This window comes from Jatropha curcas, chromosome 3, assembly GCF_041381405.1.
Source record: "Jatropha curcas cultivar XTBG-Jc1 chromosome 3, XTBG_Jcur_1.0, whole genome shotgun sequence".
NCBI lineage: Eukaryota > Viridiplantae > Streptophyta > Magnoliopsida > Malpighiales > Euphorbiaceae > Jatropha > Jatropha curcas.
The window spans coordinates 3,400,906-3,413,652 of record NC_143153.1 but is presented as its reverse complement, the minus strand read 5'-3'; the positions used below and the strand labels follow the sequence as shown (position 1 = coordinate 3,413,652).

The 12,747-nt window shown below is 32.2% G+C and overlaps 3 protein-coding genes across 4 annotated transcripts; 1 reads left to right on the top strand and 2 right to left on the bottom strand.

Moving 5' to 3' along the window:
- Positions 1–722: 722 nt before the first annotated feature.
- LOC105644409 (putative vesicle-associated membrane protein 726) lies at positions 723–4,307 on the top strand. The gene is made up of 5 exons (XM_012229744.4): positions 723–1,101; positions 3,001–3,142; positions 3,230–3,350; positions 3,546–3,608; positions 3,972–4,307. The coding sequence occupies exons 1-5, from the start codon at positions 912–914 to the stop codon at positions 4,113–4,115; spliced, it is 660 nt and encodes a 219-aa protein (XP_012085134.1). The 5' UTR covers positions 723–911; the 3' UTR covers positions 4,116–4,307.
- A 455-nt stretch (positions 4,308–4,762) lies between these two features.
- PANC (pantoate-beta-alanine ligase) lies at positions 4,763–7,930 on the bottom strand. 2 transcript variants are annotated; one of them, XM_012229745.4, is made up of 4 exons: positions 7,052–7,930; positions 6,171–6,284; positions 5,806–5,937; positions 4,763–5,016 (listed from the first exon to the last, which is right to left on the bottom strand). In XM_012229745.4, exons 1-4 carry the CDS (start codon positions 7,631–7,633, stop codon positions 4,900–4,902), a joined length of 945 nt encoding a protein of 314 aa, XP_012085135.1. In that variant the 5' UTR covers positions 7,634–7,930; the 3' UTR covers positions 4,763–4,899. The 2 variants fall into 2 exon arrangements, with proteins under 2 accessions (XP_012085135.1, XP_012085136.1); XM_012229746.4 differs by having other exon boundaries at positions 5,801–5,937; positions 7,052–7,898.
- Positions 7,931–8,120: 190 nt separating this feature from the next.
- ATSDI1 (Tetratricopeptide repeat (TPR)-like superfamily protein) lies at positions 8,121–11,189 on the bottom strand. Its single transcript, XM_012229747.4, has 4 exons — positions 10,995–11,189; positions 9,398–9,610; positions 9,131–9,286; positions 8,121–8,914 (listed from the first exon to the last, which is right to left on the bottom strand). The coding sequence occupies exons 1-4, from the start codon at positions 11,091–11,093 to the stop codon at positions 8,504–8,506; spliced, it is 879 nt and encodes a 292-aa protein (XP_012085137.1). The 5' UTR covers positions 11,094–11,189; the 3' UTR covers positions 8,121–8,503.
- Positions 11,190–12,747: the final 1,558 nt, after the last annotated feature.

Genomic DNA, 12,747 nt, shown 5'->3' with positions numbered 1-12,747 from the left:
ATTGAATGATTTTTCGTTCCTAGAATTATTATGTTTCTCTTGGACCTTTTTTCAAGTATGTAGTTTAAATTTTTTATTTTGAATGTTTTACTAATATTCAAGCAATGCGACTTGTTCAAAGAAAGAAAAGTTGATTTTTGTTGCTCATAATAGCCATCAGACGAAGCACGTTTTTTTGGCGAGTTGCCAATTTTTATGTTTTATCAATATGATTAGAGTTTTCTTACTTTTAATAAAAAAAATAAAAAATGAGAGATCTCGAATTTAAATCTTATTTACTTTAAATAAAATTTTAATGTCCACGAAAACTAATCATAACATCAGTGATCATATAATAAGAAACACGTATGCAAAATTACTAATCCACGTAACTAATCAATTATATAAAATAAACTACAAAATTGCAATCAAACAATATAAAATTTTGACAGTGGTAAATAATCTCTTACATTTTAATTTTACAAACCATATACAATCAGAAGATTGATAATTGATAATTAATTATATTTATTTTGGGAAAATTAAGGTAACTTGTTCAAACACAATAGGACCAGAAAAATGCGTTACGGTCTTCTCTTCTAGAACAAGGAATGGGAACAAAAACACCGCCTTAGATTAAATCCAAATATGAAATCTTGAAAATTTTCAAATCCAAACTGCGTGGCATTTCCGTTATTACCTATGAAATTGGAGGGTAGCCAAACAACTCATAGACAACGCTACGCCACGCTACCTTGCCTCCCATCTAAGCGAAAAGGAAACTCTCTCTATTTCTAACGATAAAATCACTCATTTCTTTGATTCATTTCTACTCTGCAACAACAACAAAAAGCTCATCACTCCTTTCTCTCTTTCTGAATCTATCTCTGTTTCTAGGTTTAGGGTTTATTTTTTGTGTTAGTGCAGTGTAGATGGGGCAGCAATCGTTGATCTACAGCTTCGTGGCGAGAGGGACGGTGATTTTGGCCGAGTTTACGGAGTTCACCGGAAACTTCACTAGCATAGCCGCTCAGTGTCTCCAGAAACTTCCAGCCACCAACAATAAGTTCACCTACAATTGCGATGGCCACACCTTCAACTACCTCGTTGACAACGGATTTAGTATCTCCCTTTCTTTCTTTCTATATGATTCTGATTCGTATCTTTTAGCTCTTTCTATGATCTGATCTGTGTTTTCTTTATCATTGACTGTTTGTTTCTTTCTAATCTCTTTTCCTATGCTTTGATCTGCGCGTCTGACTCTGTTTTTAGTTGACAATTGATTAAGTTAAGGATTTTCAGGGATGTGATTATTGTAGCATAAAAATAGTGCTGTTACTGGTTGTTTTTGCGATTTAGTTCCGTACAATCAAAGAATATTTGGTTCTGATTTGAATTTTATGATCCTATCATTACTATATGAAGGGCGTATACAGACATATTCCGCATATGATTAATGTTTTGCTGAGTGAAAGATAATCAGATCAATAGATTGCTCCAGGATTACGGTGTTTATTTGATAATCTTCTGTTAAGACTTAAGATAATGGTATATGAGTTGTAATTACTGCTTTTGTTGTTTCTGTTTGAATAAGAATGATAAAATTGGAAGGAAATATGTAACTGGACCAATCTGATTATTTTCTTAATAAACACGGTATATGATTTTGCCTTTACCTTGTAAGTGAAAAAAAAAATGGGAAGAATCTGTAACCACTTTACTATATTTAGTTTAGATTGATTGCTAAACTTAATTATTTAATTGGTTGCTGGAAATATGAAGATGGAAGGAAGACCATGACAGTGACAGTATCATAGACTATGGAACTAAATTTGGTTAGTAGTTAGTCTTAACAGTTATAGTCATTGTTTTCCAGCATTTGTTGAATCAGTCTTAATTGTTCTTTTAATAAAAGAGATGATCACCATTTTATCTGGTGACTAAGATTTATGTTTCCTTAATAGGTTCCTAAATAACTGTGATTTGGTTTTAAAAACTCTTAAAATGGGTGCTTACAAAAAGGAAAGAAATTTATATTACTAAACCGAATCTTAATCTACATTTCATCTCAATGCTTTAAGGAGCAATTAATGAGAACAAGGATTTGCATGAGTTGACACTCTGATTTCAATGTGGTATCAATCCATGGGATAGTTCTATTTCTTTTTCATACAGTTATAATAATTTGCTGCATTTGGTAAAATTTTTCAACCACTTTGCACTGGCATAACGATATGTTTGGTATTGCTGTTTGAACTACCGTTGAGAAAATCCTTGCGGAAATATTGACTAGAGGTCCTTAACTTTCGTTTTTGAGGTGTGTACTACTTCGACATGTTCTAATTATAATGTTTCACACCAGTTGAATAATACTCCCAAAATGCTTTTTCCAATTTCTAAAATAATGCTTTTCTGATTATCTGTTTCAACTTCAGTGCCAAATATGGACTGACAATGAAAAGTTCAAATACCATTGGGGTACTCTTAAAACTAGGTTTTTACTTTGGGAAAACTGCAGGTGCATCTGTGATTAAAAATTTGCAGTACCAAAAGCTTTAGATAATACTATCTCTTATTTTATTTATGAGTTGATACCCAAATTTCACCAAGAAATTTATGACATTTTTGGCTTTGTATACTGGTTACATATTTTCATTAGTTTCCTCCAGAGTATTCTCTTAATTAACATGTGACATATGTGTGCACGTGTGTAAGAGAGAGAAATACATACACAAACATGCTCTGAGAGAGAGAGAGAGAGAGTGCTAACTTAGAATTTTGTACATGAACAGGAGTATATTTTGGAAGGGGGCAACTGACAAATTACTATTTTCATATGTTATATCTGTTTAAGTCTGAGATAACCACAAAATTATTTACAATAATAATAGAAAAGTTACATATTTGATCAACTATTCAAATTGGAAAGTCCGAGCTTGGATAATCTTGTCCTATGTAATCTCCTATTTGGATGTTGTCATATTTCTAAGTTGAACTAACTGGGCCTTGTAAATTTTGCAGCTTATTGTGTAGTTGCTGTCGAGTCTGTTGGACGGCAGGTTCCAATCGCATTCCTTGAGCGAATCAAGGAAGATTTTACCAAGAAATATGCTGGAGGAAAAGCTGCAACAGCAGTTGCTAATGGCCTGAACAAGGAATTTGGGTAACTGCTTTCATTTATTAGCACATGAACATATGGCATGCCTTCTCTGTAATTATATTGATTCCAGAAAGTTCTTAATTGTGATAGGCCCAAATTGAAGGAGCATATGCAGTACTGTGTGGATCACCCTGAGGAGGTCAGCAAGCTTGCTAAAGTGAAAGCTCAGGTTTCAGAAGTCAAAGGAGTCATGATGGAAAACATAGAGAAGGTAAGCCACTTTTGCCACTTTGTATAACTCCTAAACACAACCACAAAACAATGATACCATTGTATAATTCCTAAACATGACCACATTTTTGTCTTGAGAAAGAAGGTTCCTATTGTATGTTAGTACATCAGCCATGAATTAAAAGAAGTTTGAGAAATTGGAACTATGTTGTTGATTATAAAGTTTCTTCTGCAGGTTCTTGACCGTGGAGAGAAAATTGAGCTTCTGGTTGACAAAACTGAAAATCTTCGCTCTCAGGTAAGTGGGTGAATGTCATTTGGCTTTCCTCAAAATTAGGCTGTTTCTGAGCAAAATTGAAAATGAATACGGCACATTAAGCAACTCCCACATCTCATTTGTAAAACTTAAGTATTGGCGTCAAGGCATAGAAGGTAGTCTGGGTTAAAGAATTTAGCTGTTTAACATTAATTCCTTATGCATCTCACATAGATTTCTCTCTAAAGGAAAGGGAAAAGTAGTGACTCTCCCTGAAAGATAAATAGCACCTGTGTTATTTATGAATTGTAAGTTTATTGCTGTGTCAATTGTTTTTGTCGTTGGTATGCCTTTGTTGCTATTGACCAGTGAGTGTGTGTGTGTGTGCATTATCTGTTGTTGCAGGCACAAGACTTCAGACAGCAAGGAACCAAGATGAGGAGGAAGATGTGGTTGCAGAACATGAAGATTAAGCTGATAGTGCTGGGTATTCTGATTGCATTGATTCTCATCATAGTCTTGTCTGTTTGCCATGGCTTCAAGTGTTAGTTTCGCCTATACTTTTTTGGGTTACCACTTTTTGCTATAGTCGATATCGGAAGACAATGCTTGTATAGTTTGTGTTTTTGAATTCTTTTGACACTAGTTTCTCCATGTGTTGAAGTTTGTCATTCCTTGTTATGATTTTGTTGCGCTCATGTTTTGATTTATGAATATCATAGTTCAATAGAGTTCAAGAAATTAGCGGGCATGGCAGATTAGTTATTTCTTGTTTGAGGTGAATGCGATCTTCTACTATGATGGTTACTTAGAACTTAGAGCAATGAACAATGAAGTCGATTTGAACTTGGGTTACTTTTGTTTTTAATTTGCAGACCCCCTATCAAAAAGCAATATAAAAGCTTGTCTCACTTCAAATTCTGGGAAAGTTTTTAATAACAAAACAATGAGACTGAATTAGAGCAGATTTTTTTAAATGATAATTAAATGGGGTTTGAAGGTGTGAACGAGTACATACGGTAGGCAAATATTCACAATATCTATGAAATTTGTCAAAATTGATGGCTCATAAATACATTTCTTTCTGAAGTTAGGTTTGAATATCTATCTATAAATTTCAATGTTTTTTGTAGACAAATATTTTTAAGAATCCTCATTCGTTAAAATAAGGGATTTCATTGGCATTACCATAAATATTGAAAAAAGAACTTGAAAGACTAAAATATTTATGCAAGTATACAACCAACAAGAAGAAAATTACTTGAGATTTCTTTTATTAAAGAATCTAATAGATTAAAATCTAAAATAATCTGCGTATCGTAAATATCTTCGTTCATGCGTTGATTTCAATATTATCTATTAGCCTGACTTTCCCGAACCAGGCGGCAACACAGAATACAACTGGGCTTTTTATCTCTTCCACGGTCTCCAAACTTTCCTGATCTACAATCTGGCAAAAAATAAATAAATAAATAAATAAATAAAAATAAAAATCCTAAAGTAAATGCATATATTAGCATGGTGGAATTCTTTCACTTAAGTTCCACGATCTTTTTTTGTTTTGCTTCTAAATGTACAACAATTACAAAACATAAGATTATTTTGATCTAAAATTACCAAGGACCATTAGGAGACAATAACAGAATATGAACGAAGATCATTCATGCTTTTACTGAAATGAACTCTTGTGATATTACGCAACAAGGAGCCAAAAACTAGGGAAAACACCGACTTTAAAGTGATGAAGTTAAAACACCAATTCACAATTGGTAATTTCAGTCCTATTAAATGTCCTCTTTGCACAAACAGAATGTTCAACTTCTTCAACATAATTATAACCTATTTCCTGTAGCACAACAAGAAACATTCAAACATATCTACTAGGTCATTGGACCAGAACCTTAGGAGAAAGAGTAATTGTTTCATAGTGCATGAAGTCTGGTGTTAATACATGAAAGTTCTCCCTTCTAAAAATCTTCGATGTACCCAAAAAAGAAATTTTGCAAGCAAATATGAAACTTTCAAAGAATCACCAGGAAAAACACATGAACCACTCAATAGCAGCAGAAGGCAAACTTGAAATCTAGGTTCAGGGCAGTGGATCAAACTTGCAAATAAATGCCAAACCAAATAGCAGGATATCCAGTTGCCTTTACTAGAAAAAATCACTATTTACCAAGATACAAAATAAATTCGTCCAAAAAAAGGTACTCAGTCAGAGAAGGAAGACATGCCTTACCTCTGCATAATCAATTTTTCCTCCAGCTTCATTTATTCCTTGGACAACCAAATCTCTTAATTCTCTACAATTTATTATGCCATTTTCTGCATGTGATTTAGCTTTAAAAAGTGACCTGTTTATTGACAAGGCCTGCAGAATGTATAAGAAATTAAAATTTCATCTATAGGGAAATATACTAGGAAATGGATTTTCAACAATTTTCTCAAAAGAAAAGTACTTTGGCAAGCATTTTCTTATCATACAGTATAAGCAAAGAAACAGGAACTGAAGAATTCTCCAGCAGGTGGTGAAACTCTATATAGCAAGTAGCAGTAATTTCTATTGAAATTGAAATTTACAGTTCCATGGATTATTGAGATAACCTTTTCTCTCTCTTCAGCAGAAAGATGCACATTGCGTGAACTCATTGCAAGACCATCACTGTCCCGAATTACTTCAGAACCGATTATTTTTATGCAAAAATCAAGATCTCGAACCTGCAGCAATTCAACCAGAGAATAAACCAATCAATTAATGCGTCCATAAATCCAAGGACACCTAAGTGTGAACTCAGCAAGACTACAAACCGAAAGAGAAGGATTTGTTAACTGTTTTGAGGTTAAAACCAAAACCAATAGTCTGAAACTTATAAGGTGAAACAGAAAACAGAACATGTCCCTAAAATTAGCAATTCATTTCAACTTCACTATAACTTTCAGACAAGATTTTTAAGATTCAGTTAGATTTCTATGCATAAGAAAAATGTAGAACGTATAAACATAAGACACAAAGCCATGCACTAGGATTGCACAACAAATTGGGCAAAAAAATAGATAAATAAATAAATAAGTTTTGAAGTATACACAATTCTTTCTGGGTTTAACCCAAAAAATTGAACAATAAAATCCTGTTGCCTACTCAGGCATATGAGAACTCTGCGAGAGGGAATTAAACAATAACTTAAAAAAATTTAACATTTTCCAAATATTGAAGCATTTTCCAATTTTTCATTCTTTTTTTTTAAAAAAACAAAACTTCATTAACAGTGATAATGAGAATACAAAGAAGATGAAACATTGTCTCATTCAACAAGACTAGCATATTGGTAGGATGCTCTAGCTAAACTATGAGCACCTACATTAGCTTGTCTGGAAATTCAACGAATTATAATCTCGTTACGATGTCTTAACAACACCTTACAAAACAATAATTCTATTAAAACCAAACAATTCAATAGATCAAGAAAAAAAATTTCAATTCTCACCATTCGCTGAATGATTCTCCACTGCTGGTAATCCTTCTTTCCAAACACAGCAAAATCAGGCTCCACAATGTTAAACAATTTAGTAACAACAGTAGCAACCCCTCTAAAAAACACAGGCCTACTCTTCCCACATAAACCCTTCTCCAATCTCTGCACTCTCACCCATGTTTCATGCCCTAATCCCTTTTCCTCCACACAAGACACAACCCCTTTGCAATTATCTCCACTATCTCTAAAATTAACATTATAATTCTCGTTTTTCCTATCAATTTCATAATCGTATAGATTTTGGGGATGGAAAACAGCATTAACCCCACCAGGAACAGACATAAGCTTCATTATATCGCCGTTGAAATCAGATGGGTATGTAGAGAGATCTTCAGAAGGAGAAAACTGACCTGGGTTTAAATAGATTGATACTACAATTACATTGGCAAGCTTTTTAGCTTCTTCAACGAGTGATAAGTGGCCATGATGAAGATAACCCATAGTTGGTACTAAAGCTATGGTCTTTCCTTGAGATCTTATTGCCCTAGACCAATTTCTCATCTGGGTTTTGTCTGTAATTATTTCTGGCTCCATTTTGGCACAAAAAATATAGTGGAAGGTGAAAAGACCGTGGGTTAGAGAATGCCGCAAATAAGAGAAAGATTTGTGGATTTTATTGAGAAACTGGCAGTAGAAAGGGGAAAGATTGGAGATTTCAATGAACTTTGGGATTTGGAATTGAAACACAGGATCAGTAGATTTTATGTGGCGAGTTGGTTGTCCTGGTGCGGTGGTGGCGCCAAAATGAAAGTTTACTAAAGAGCCCAGTGCCAAGCAAAGCCCTAGACTACAAATGAAGAAATGTTTTTTCCGTGATCTGCCATGCTGACCAACTCCCTACTCCTTTTTTCTTTTCTTTTTTTCTTTTGGTGGCTTTATAATATTTTGCTAAAATTTTAGTTAATATTTCTGTTCTTTTTGTTCTCTCATAGATAAATATTTAATGTATCATCTATGCACTAGTATTAAATAATTTTTATATTAAAACCAAACCAATAAAAGTTAAAAAAAAATCATTGAATTTATTCATTAAAAAATCATTGAATTTATTCATTATTTATAAACTGCAATAACTCTGCGAGCTACACAATAAGATAGTCATTCCCTTGACTCACCAAATTGGTGAAAACAATTTTTGTGAGGTAGCCCTTTACTTGACTCACTAAATTGATGAAAACAATTGTGGTCGAAAGGACTAGAAGTCGAGTCCTCTCACTTTTCACATAAGTGAAAAGACCAATTAAACCACCACTTGATTGACAAAACCCAAGCTTATTTGTTGCTCTTCCAAACAACAATTCTAATTTCTAAATATATATAATTACAACACTACCCTTATAAACAATGATAAATTATAAAAACAAACCCAACTCCAATCTCACAAACCCACAGAAAAAGAAAGAACTAGCATGCTAATTGATCTCTAAATGAAGAGATCTGTTCAAATATGGGAAGTCTCTTTGATCTTGCTGGTGCCCATTCTTCCATCATTTCCTCAAGCCCTTTAACAAAATCATGATCATCAAGATTAAACCCTAATATACCTGTTAGCTCAGGTGAAGGCATTTTTGTTTCCACTTCCCTTAACAATTCTTGAGCTCTTTTTATTGACTTGATATCTTCTGAACCAGGATATCTTCCTTCCATCACGTTTTGGAGAACAAACTGGGCCTCATCGAATCGGGCTTGCTTTATAAGACAAAGGCCCAAGTTGCAAGCTTTGTTCGCGTCCGGGTCGATCATTTGGGCTTTCTGATACACCGCTTCTGCTGCCAAAAAGTTTGATTTCTGCATATAGGCCCAGCCCAAGTTTCCCTGCAACGTTCATTAAGCGACATGTTAAAGCCAATGTCGTAATATATGAGCAATGTAAAATGTTATAGTCGTTGAAGGTCACCGGTGATTACAGGATGTTTCGAAAAGAGTTTATAATATATTTACTCCCCGGTTCAAAAGGGATTATGTGTATATACATATATAGAAAAAGAGAGAGAGAGCAAAGTGAGAAATGTGTAAGAAAATTATAGGTACCAATAATCTGGAGGTTTCTTGCTTGACAGAAACTTGGAACTTCTTGCCATGAGAGCGAGCAGTTTTTGTAGGTTTGCCATTGAAGGCCTCTCCTTGATATATCATTCTTAGCTTTCTCTTCAGCAAGTCTATTTGCTCCTCTACCTTCCCACATTTCTGAAAATAGCACAGTTAACCATTAATTGGATCCTTCCAGGATATAATTTCAGGGGAAGCAAACATGGATATATATATATATATATACACGAGCAAATGAAAGAAAGATACCTTGTACAAGTCAATAAGGACGTTATCAAGTGATTCTTGTGCTTGTTTTGAACAACGGCCTCTAAATGACTTAACAGCTTCAATTGCTTCTTCAGTTCTATCTATTTGCTTCATCACGATAGCCATGTCCTTCAGTGCACTATCTACTCTATCTCCTGCATTTATTGCCTTCCAAAACCATACTATTGCTCCTTCTGGATCTTTTTCAACCAACTGAAATTATTCAATTATTTAAGTTTTTCCTTATATATATTATGTTTTAATTTACTGAAAAGTAATTATTTTTGAAACTCAAGTAGAAGCATATTCACAGGAAAATATTTATGAAGCCATAAATATATACTTATGCATATGAATTTAGACTGGAATAAGGGATGATTCAATTCATCCAGATAAAGAAAATAAACACAACAAAAGAAAATGTGACCTTGTTTCAAAAGAATCTTTAATAATTCATATATGAAGTGAGAAATAATAGAGGACCGAACTGAAACTAGTTGTCTACCAAAATGTCTACATAAAGTCTGTCAACAGTCGTCTTTGTTTTTTTATTTTATTTTAATTTCATTCTAAACAAACTATTTAATATGATTTTATCTAAACTATCTCGCCAGATGAAAAAATTATTGATCAAATAATTATTAATTTTTGTGCTAATTGATGTTTTCTACCCTAATAGCTGTTATCATATGTTTCGGTATCCTCAAAAAAAGTAACGTTTTCATAGAAATAAACACTACGCTACTGAATATTATTTATAATAGCTATTATCAAATGTGTCGGTATCCTCAAAAAAAGTAACAATTTCATAGAAATAAAAACTAGGCTACTGAATATTATTTATTTATAAATAATATGAATAAAATGATAGGAACTATGTTATATGCATAAACTTAGTGTTGTTACAAAAGATTTTCGTTTTTCATGCCTATAAAATACAATGAAAAGAAAATACTATTTCCTTTATTTTTTACTTTTTAATTTTTCATACACAATAATGTAAATATTTTTCACTCCCCTCCTCTTTCTTTAAGAAATCTTCCCTTACCATATCCATGCACTGTGTAAATGAGCAAAGTACATATTTCCCCACTGAGATATGATAAAATTATATAATTATATATCTCTAACTTTCAAATATGGAAATTAAAGATTCAAAACTGTAATAATCTTCTATCCTTTCTCAAAATAAAAAGAAAAACTGCATCTTGAAGGGTATTAAATTATTATTAATAAGGTAGTTGAAAAGTCTCTTATGACCGCTAGATCCTGTGCTAAAATATATCAGATGTAGGGGTTTTTTCTCCTCACAGTGAGGAGAAAAAACTAATTAGGGGATAACAAGTGTAAGAAGCCAATCGACAATCCTGAATAAAAATATCTATAAATAGATCAAATTTAATTAATCAAAGCTCTATAAATGGAAATAAGAATTAGAAGGTGAAATCAAATAAATGAAAATAAGTAAAGCACTAATCATAATTTAGACTAATATAATGCAGATCAACCATTTAAAAGAAAATGAGAAGAAAGGGAACAAAAGATATATGTATATATAGAGAGAGCAGGGATATTTAAAGTAAAAATAATAAAAAACCTGAGCATGCTTGGCTTTGACATAAGGGCCATCACCAGCAGGAATTTTATAAATAACACGAAAAAGATCTTTCCCCGTCTTTTTTGTGCTTCCTTCCATAGCCTCTGTCTCTCTCTGTCTCTCTCTCTCTCCGTGCAAGGAGCTAGAGTTGACACTTGCAGACTGATAAATGAGAAACAATAATGAAAAATCAGGACTATATATATATATATATATATATATATATTAGGAGATGGGACAGAAGAATGAATCTGGCCTATATAAAGTTTGTGTTCATGTTCTTCCTGTATTTGGGTTTTGCTGGAAATACAAGATAGTCAATCATCTGCATGTGCCACGTATTGTGGTTTACACGTGCCGTTTTTTGGTGGCTTATTTTGCTTGTGCAAGCCTCTCTCTCTTACTCTCCTCGTTTGCTTTTCATATTTTGTTTAATGCTTTTTCACAAAGGGTTTTTTTTTTTTTTGGTAACATTTTTAGAAAGGGTTTGCCAACGCATTTTATAATTTATTTTCTATAACAATTAATTTTGTTATATTATTATAATTACTACGATATATTTCACTAATTTTAATTTTCATGAAATAGAATTTTAAAATTAAATTTATAGAGAGCGTGTTACACGTGAAATAAAATTTATGGAAATCATTGGAGAAATAATTATATAAAGGTAAAAATACATTATTATTATTATTAGGATTTGGAAGCAATCACTAAAGTCAGATTGCAATCACCATTAAATAGAAACTGATAGAGGAAAAGCAACTAAGTTTTATGTAAGGTTTTAAGACTAAGTTTTGTATCAGTGAACCTGACCACAAATGCAGTTTAAGTTCAATCCCACTGACTACACCTTTTATATATTAAAGCCCAAAAAAAAAAAAAAAATCGGAAAATATATATTCTGAGAAAATAAAACTTTCATCGAAGAGAAATAAATAAAAGGCTTTCATAAAAATTGTCGTAAAATCGATTAGTAGGTTTCAGACAAGGGATTTGTTGTTGCCAGCAAATATAAATTAATTAATATTATTTTATCATTTTATTATTTTAAGTATAAATTAGTAAAGTTTCAAAATTCTAAAATAAATTCTATACATGGTTAATATAAATAAGAAAATAAAAATTTAAAATTTTAGTGACCGGCGGATGATGATTTGATGTATAGCTAAAAATATGGGATGAACAAAATTTTCAACTTGTCTGGGAGACTGGTCTTTCTAACTTTATCATTAGAAACTTCATATATTATTTGCAATATCATATTTGATAAGTTTAATAAATTGAATTCCAACTCGACTTTAAATTTAAAAAGAAATTAATTTTTTTTAAACGAAACTTTAAACAAACAGAGTTTGAATTTAATTTTTCGAGTATAGTAAAATTTGACCTCAGTAAGTATATTATTATCAAAATCAAATTTACTAAAAAAAAAAGTGAATGAAATAATAAAACACATTTAAATTCAATAAATGATATAGAAAGTCGGAATTTAATCCATGAAAACAGAAAATATTGAAAGACAAATTGAACATTTGAAAAAAAAATAGAAATCAGTTTTGGCTTTTGATAGCAGACAAGTGGCTAGTTAATGTAAATATTGTCTTAGAAATTAACCTAAATAAAGAGTATATAGATGTTCCAGTTATAATAGTCAAGGACAAAAATGAACCTAGACTGTTTTACGGACAAGAGGAACCGTACACTCGAAAGAAAAGGGAGCACTGTTTATTGTATTGCTGTATCAGACCAG

Coding starts and splice junctions, on each gene's coding strand:
- LOC105644409 (XM_012229744.4), top strand. CDS start 912: ATGGGGCAGCAATCGTTGATCTACAGCTTCGTGGCGAGAGGGACGGTG. Junction 1,102..3,000: donor CCTCGTTGACAACGGATTTA/GTATCTCCCTTT, acceptor TAAATTTTGCAG/CTTATTGTGTAGTTGCTGTC. Junction 3,143..3,229: donor GGCCTGAACAAGGAATTTGG/GTAACTGCTTTC, acceptor TAATTGTGATAG/GCCCAAATTGAAGGAGCATA.
- PANC (XM_012229745.4), bottom strand. CDS start 7,633: ATGGAGCCAGAAATAATTACAGACAAAACCCAGATGAGAAATTGGTCT. Junction 6,285..7,051: donor GGAGAATCATTCAGCGAATG/GTGAGAATTGAA, acceptor GAATTGCTGCAG/GTTCGAGATCTTGATTTTTG. Junction 5,938..6,170: donor CTGCTGAAGAGAGAGAAAAG/GTTATCTCAATA, acceptor TACATTCTGCAG/GCCTTGTCAATAAACAGGTC.
- ATSDI1 (XM_012229747.4), bottom strand. CDS start 11,093: ATGGAAGGAAGCACAAAAAAGACGGGGAAAGATCTTTTTCGTGTTATT. Junction 9,611..10,994: donor TCAAAGCCAAGCATGCTCAG/GTTTTTTATTAT, acceptor GAATAATTTCAG/TTGGTTGAAAAAGATCCAGA. Junction 8,915..9,130: donor AAGAAACCTCCAGATTATTG/GTACCTATAATT, acceptor TGAACGTTGCAG/GGAAACTTGGGCTGGGCCTA.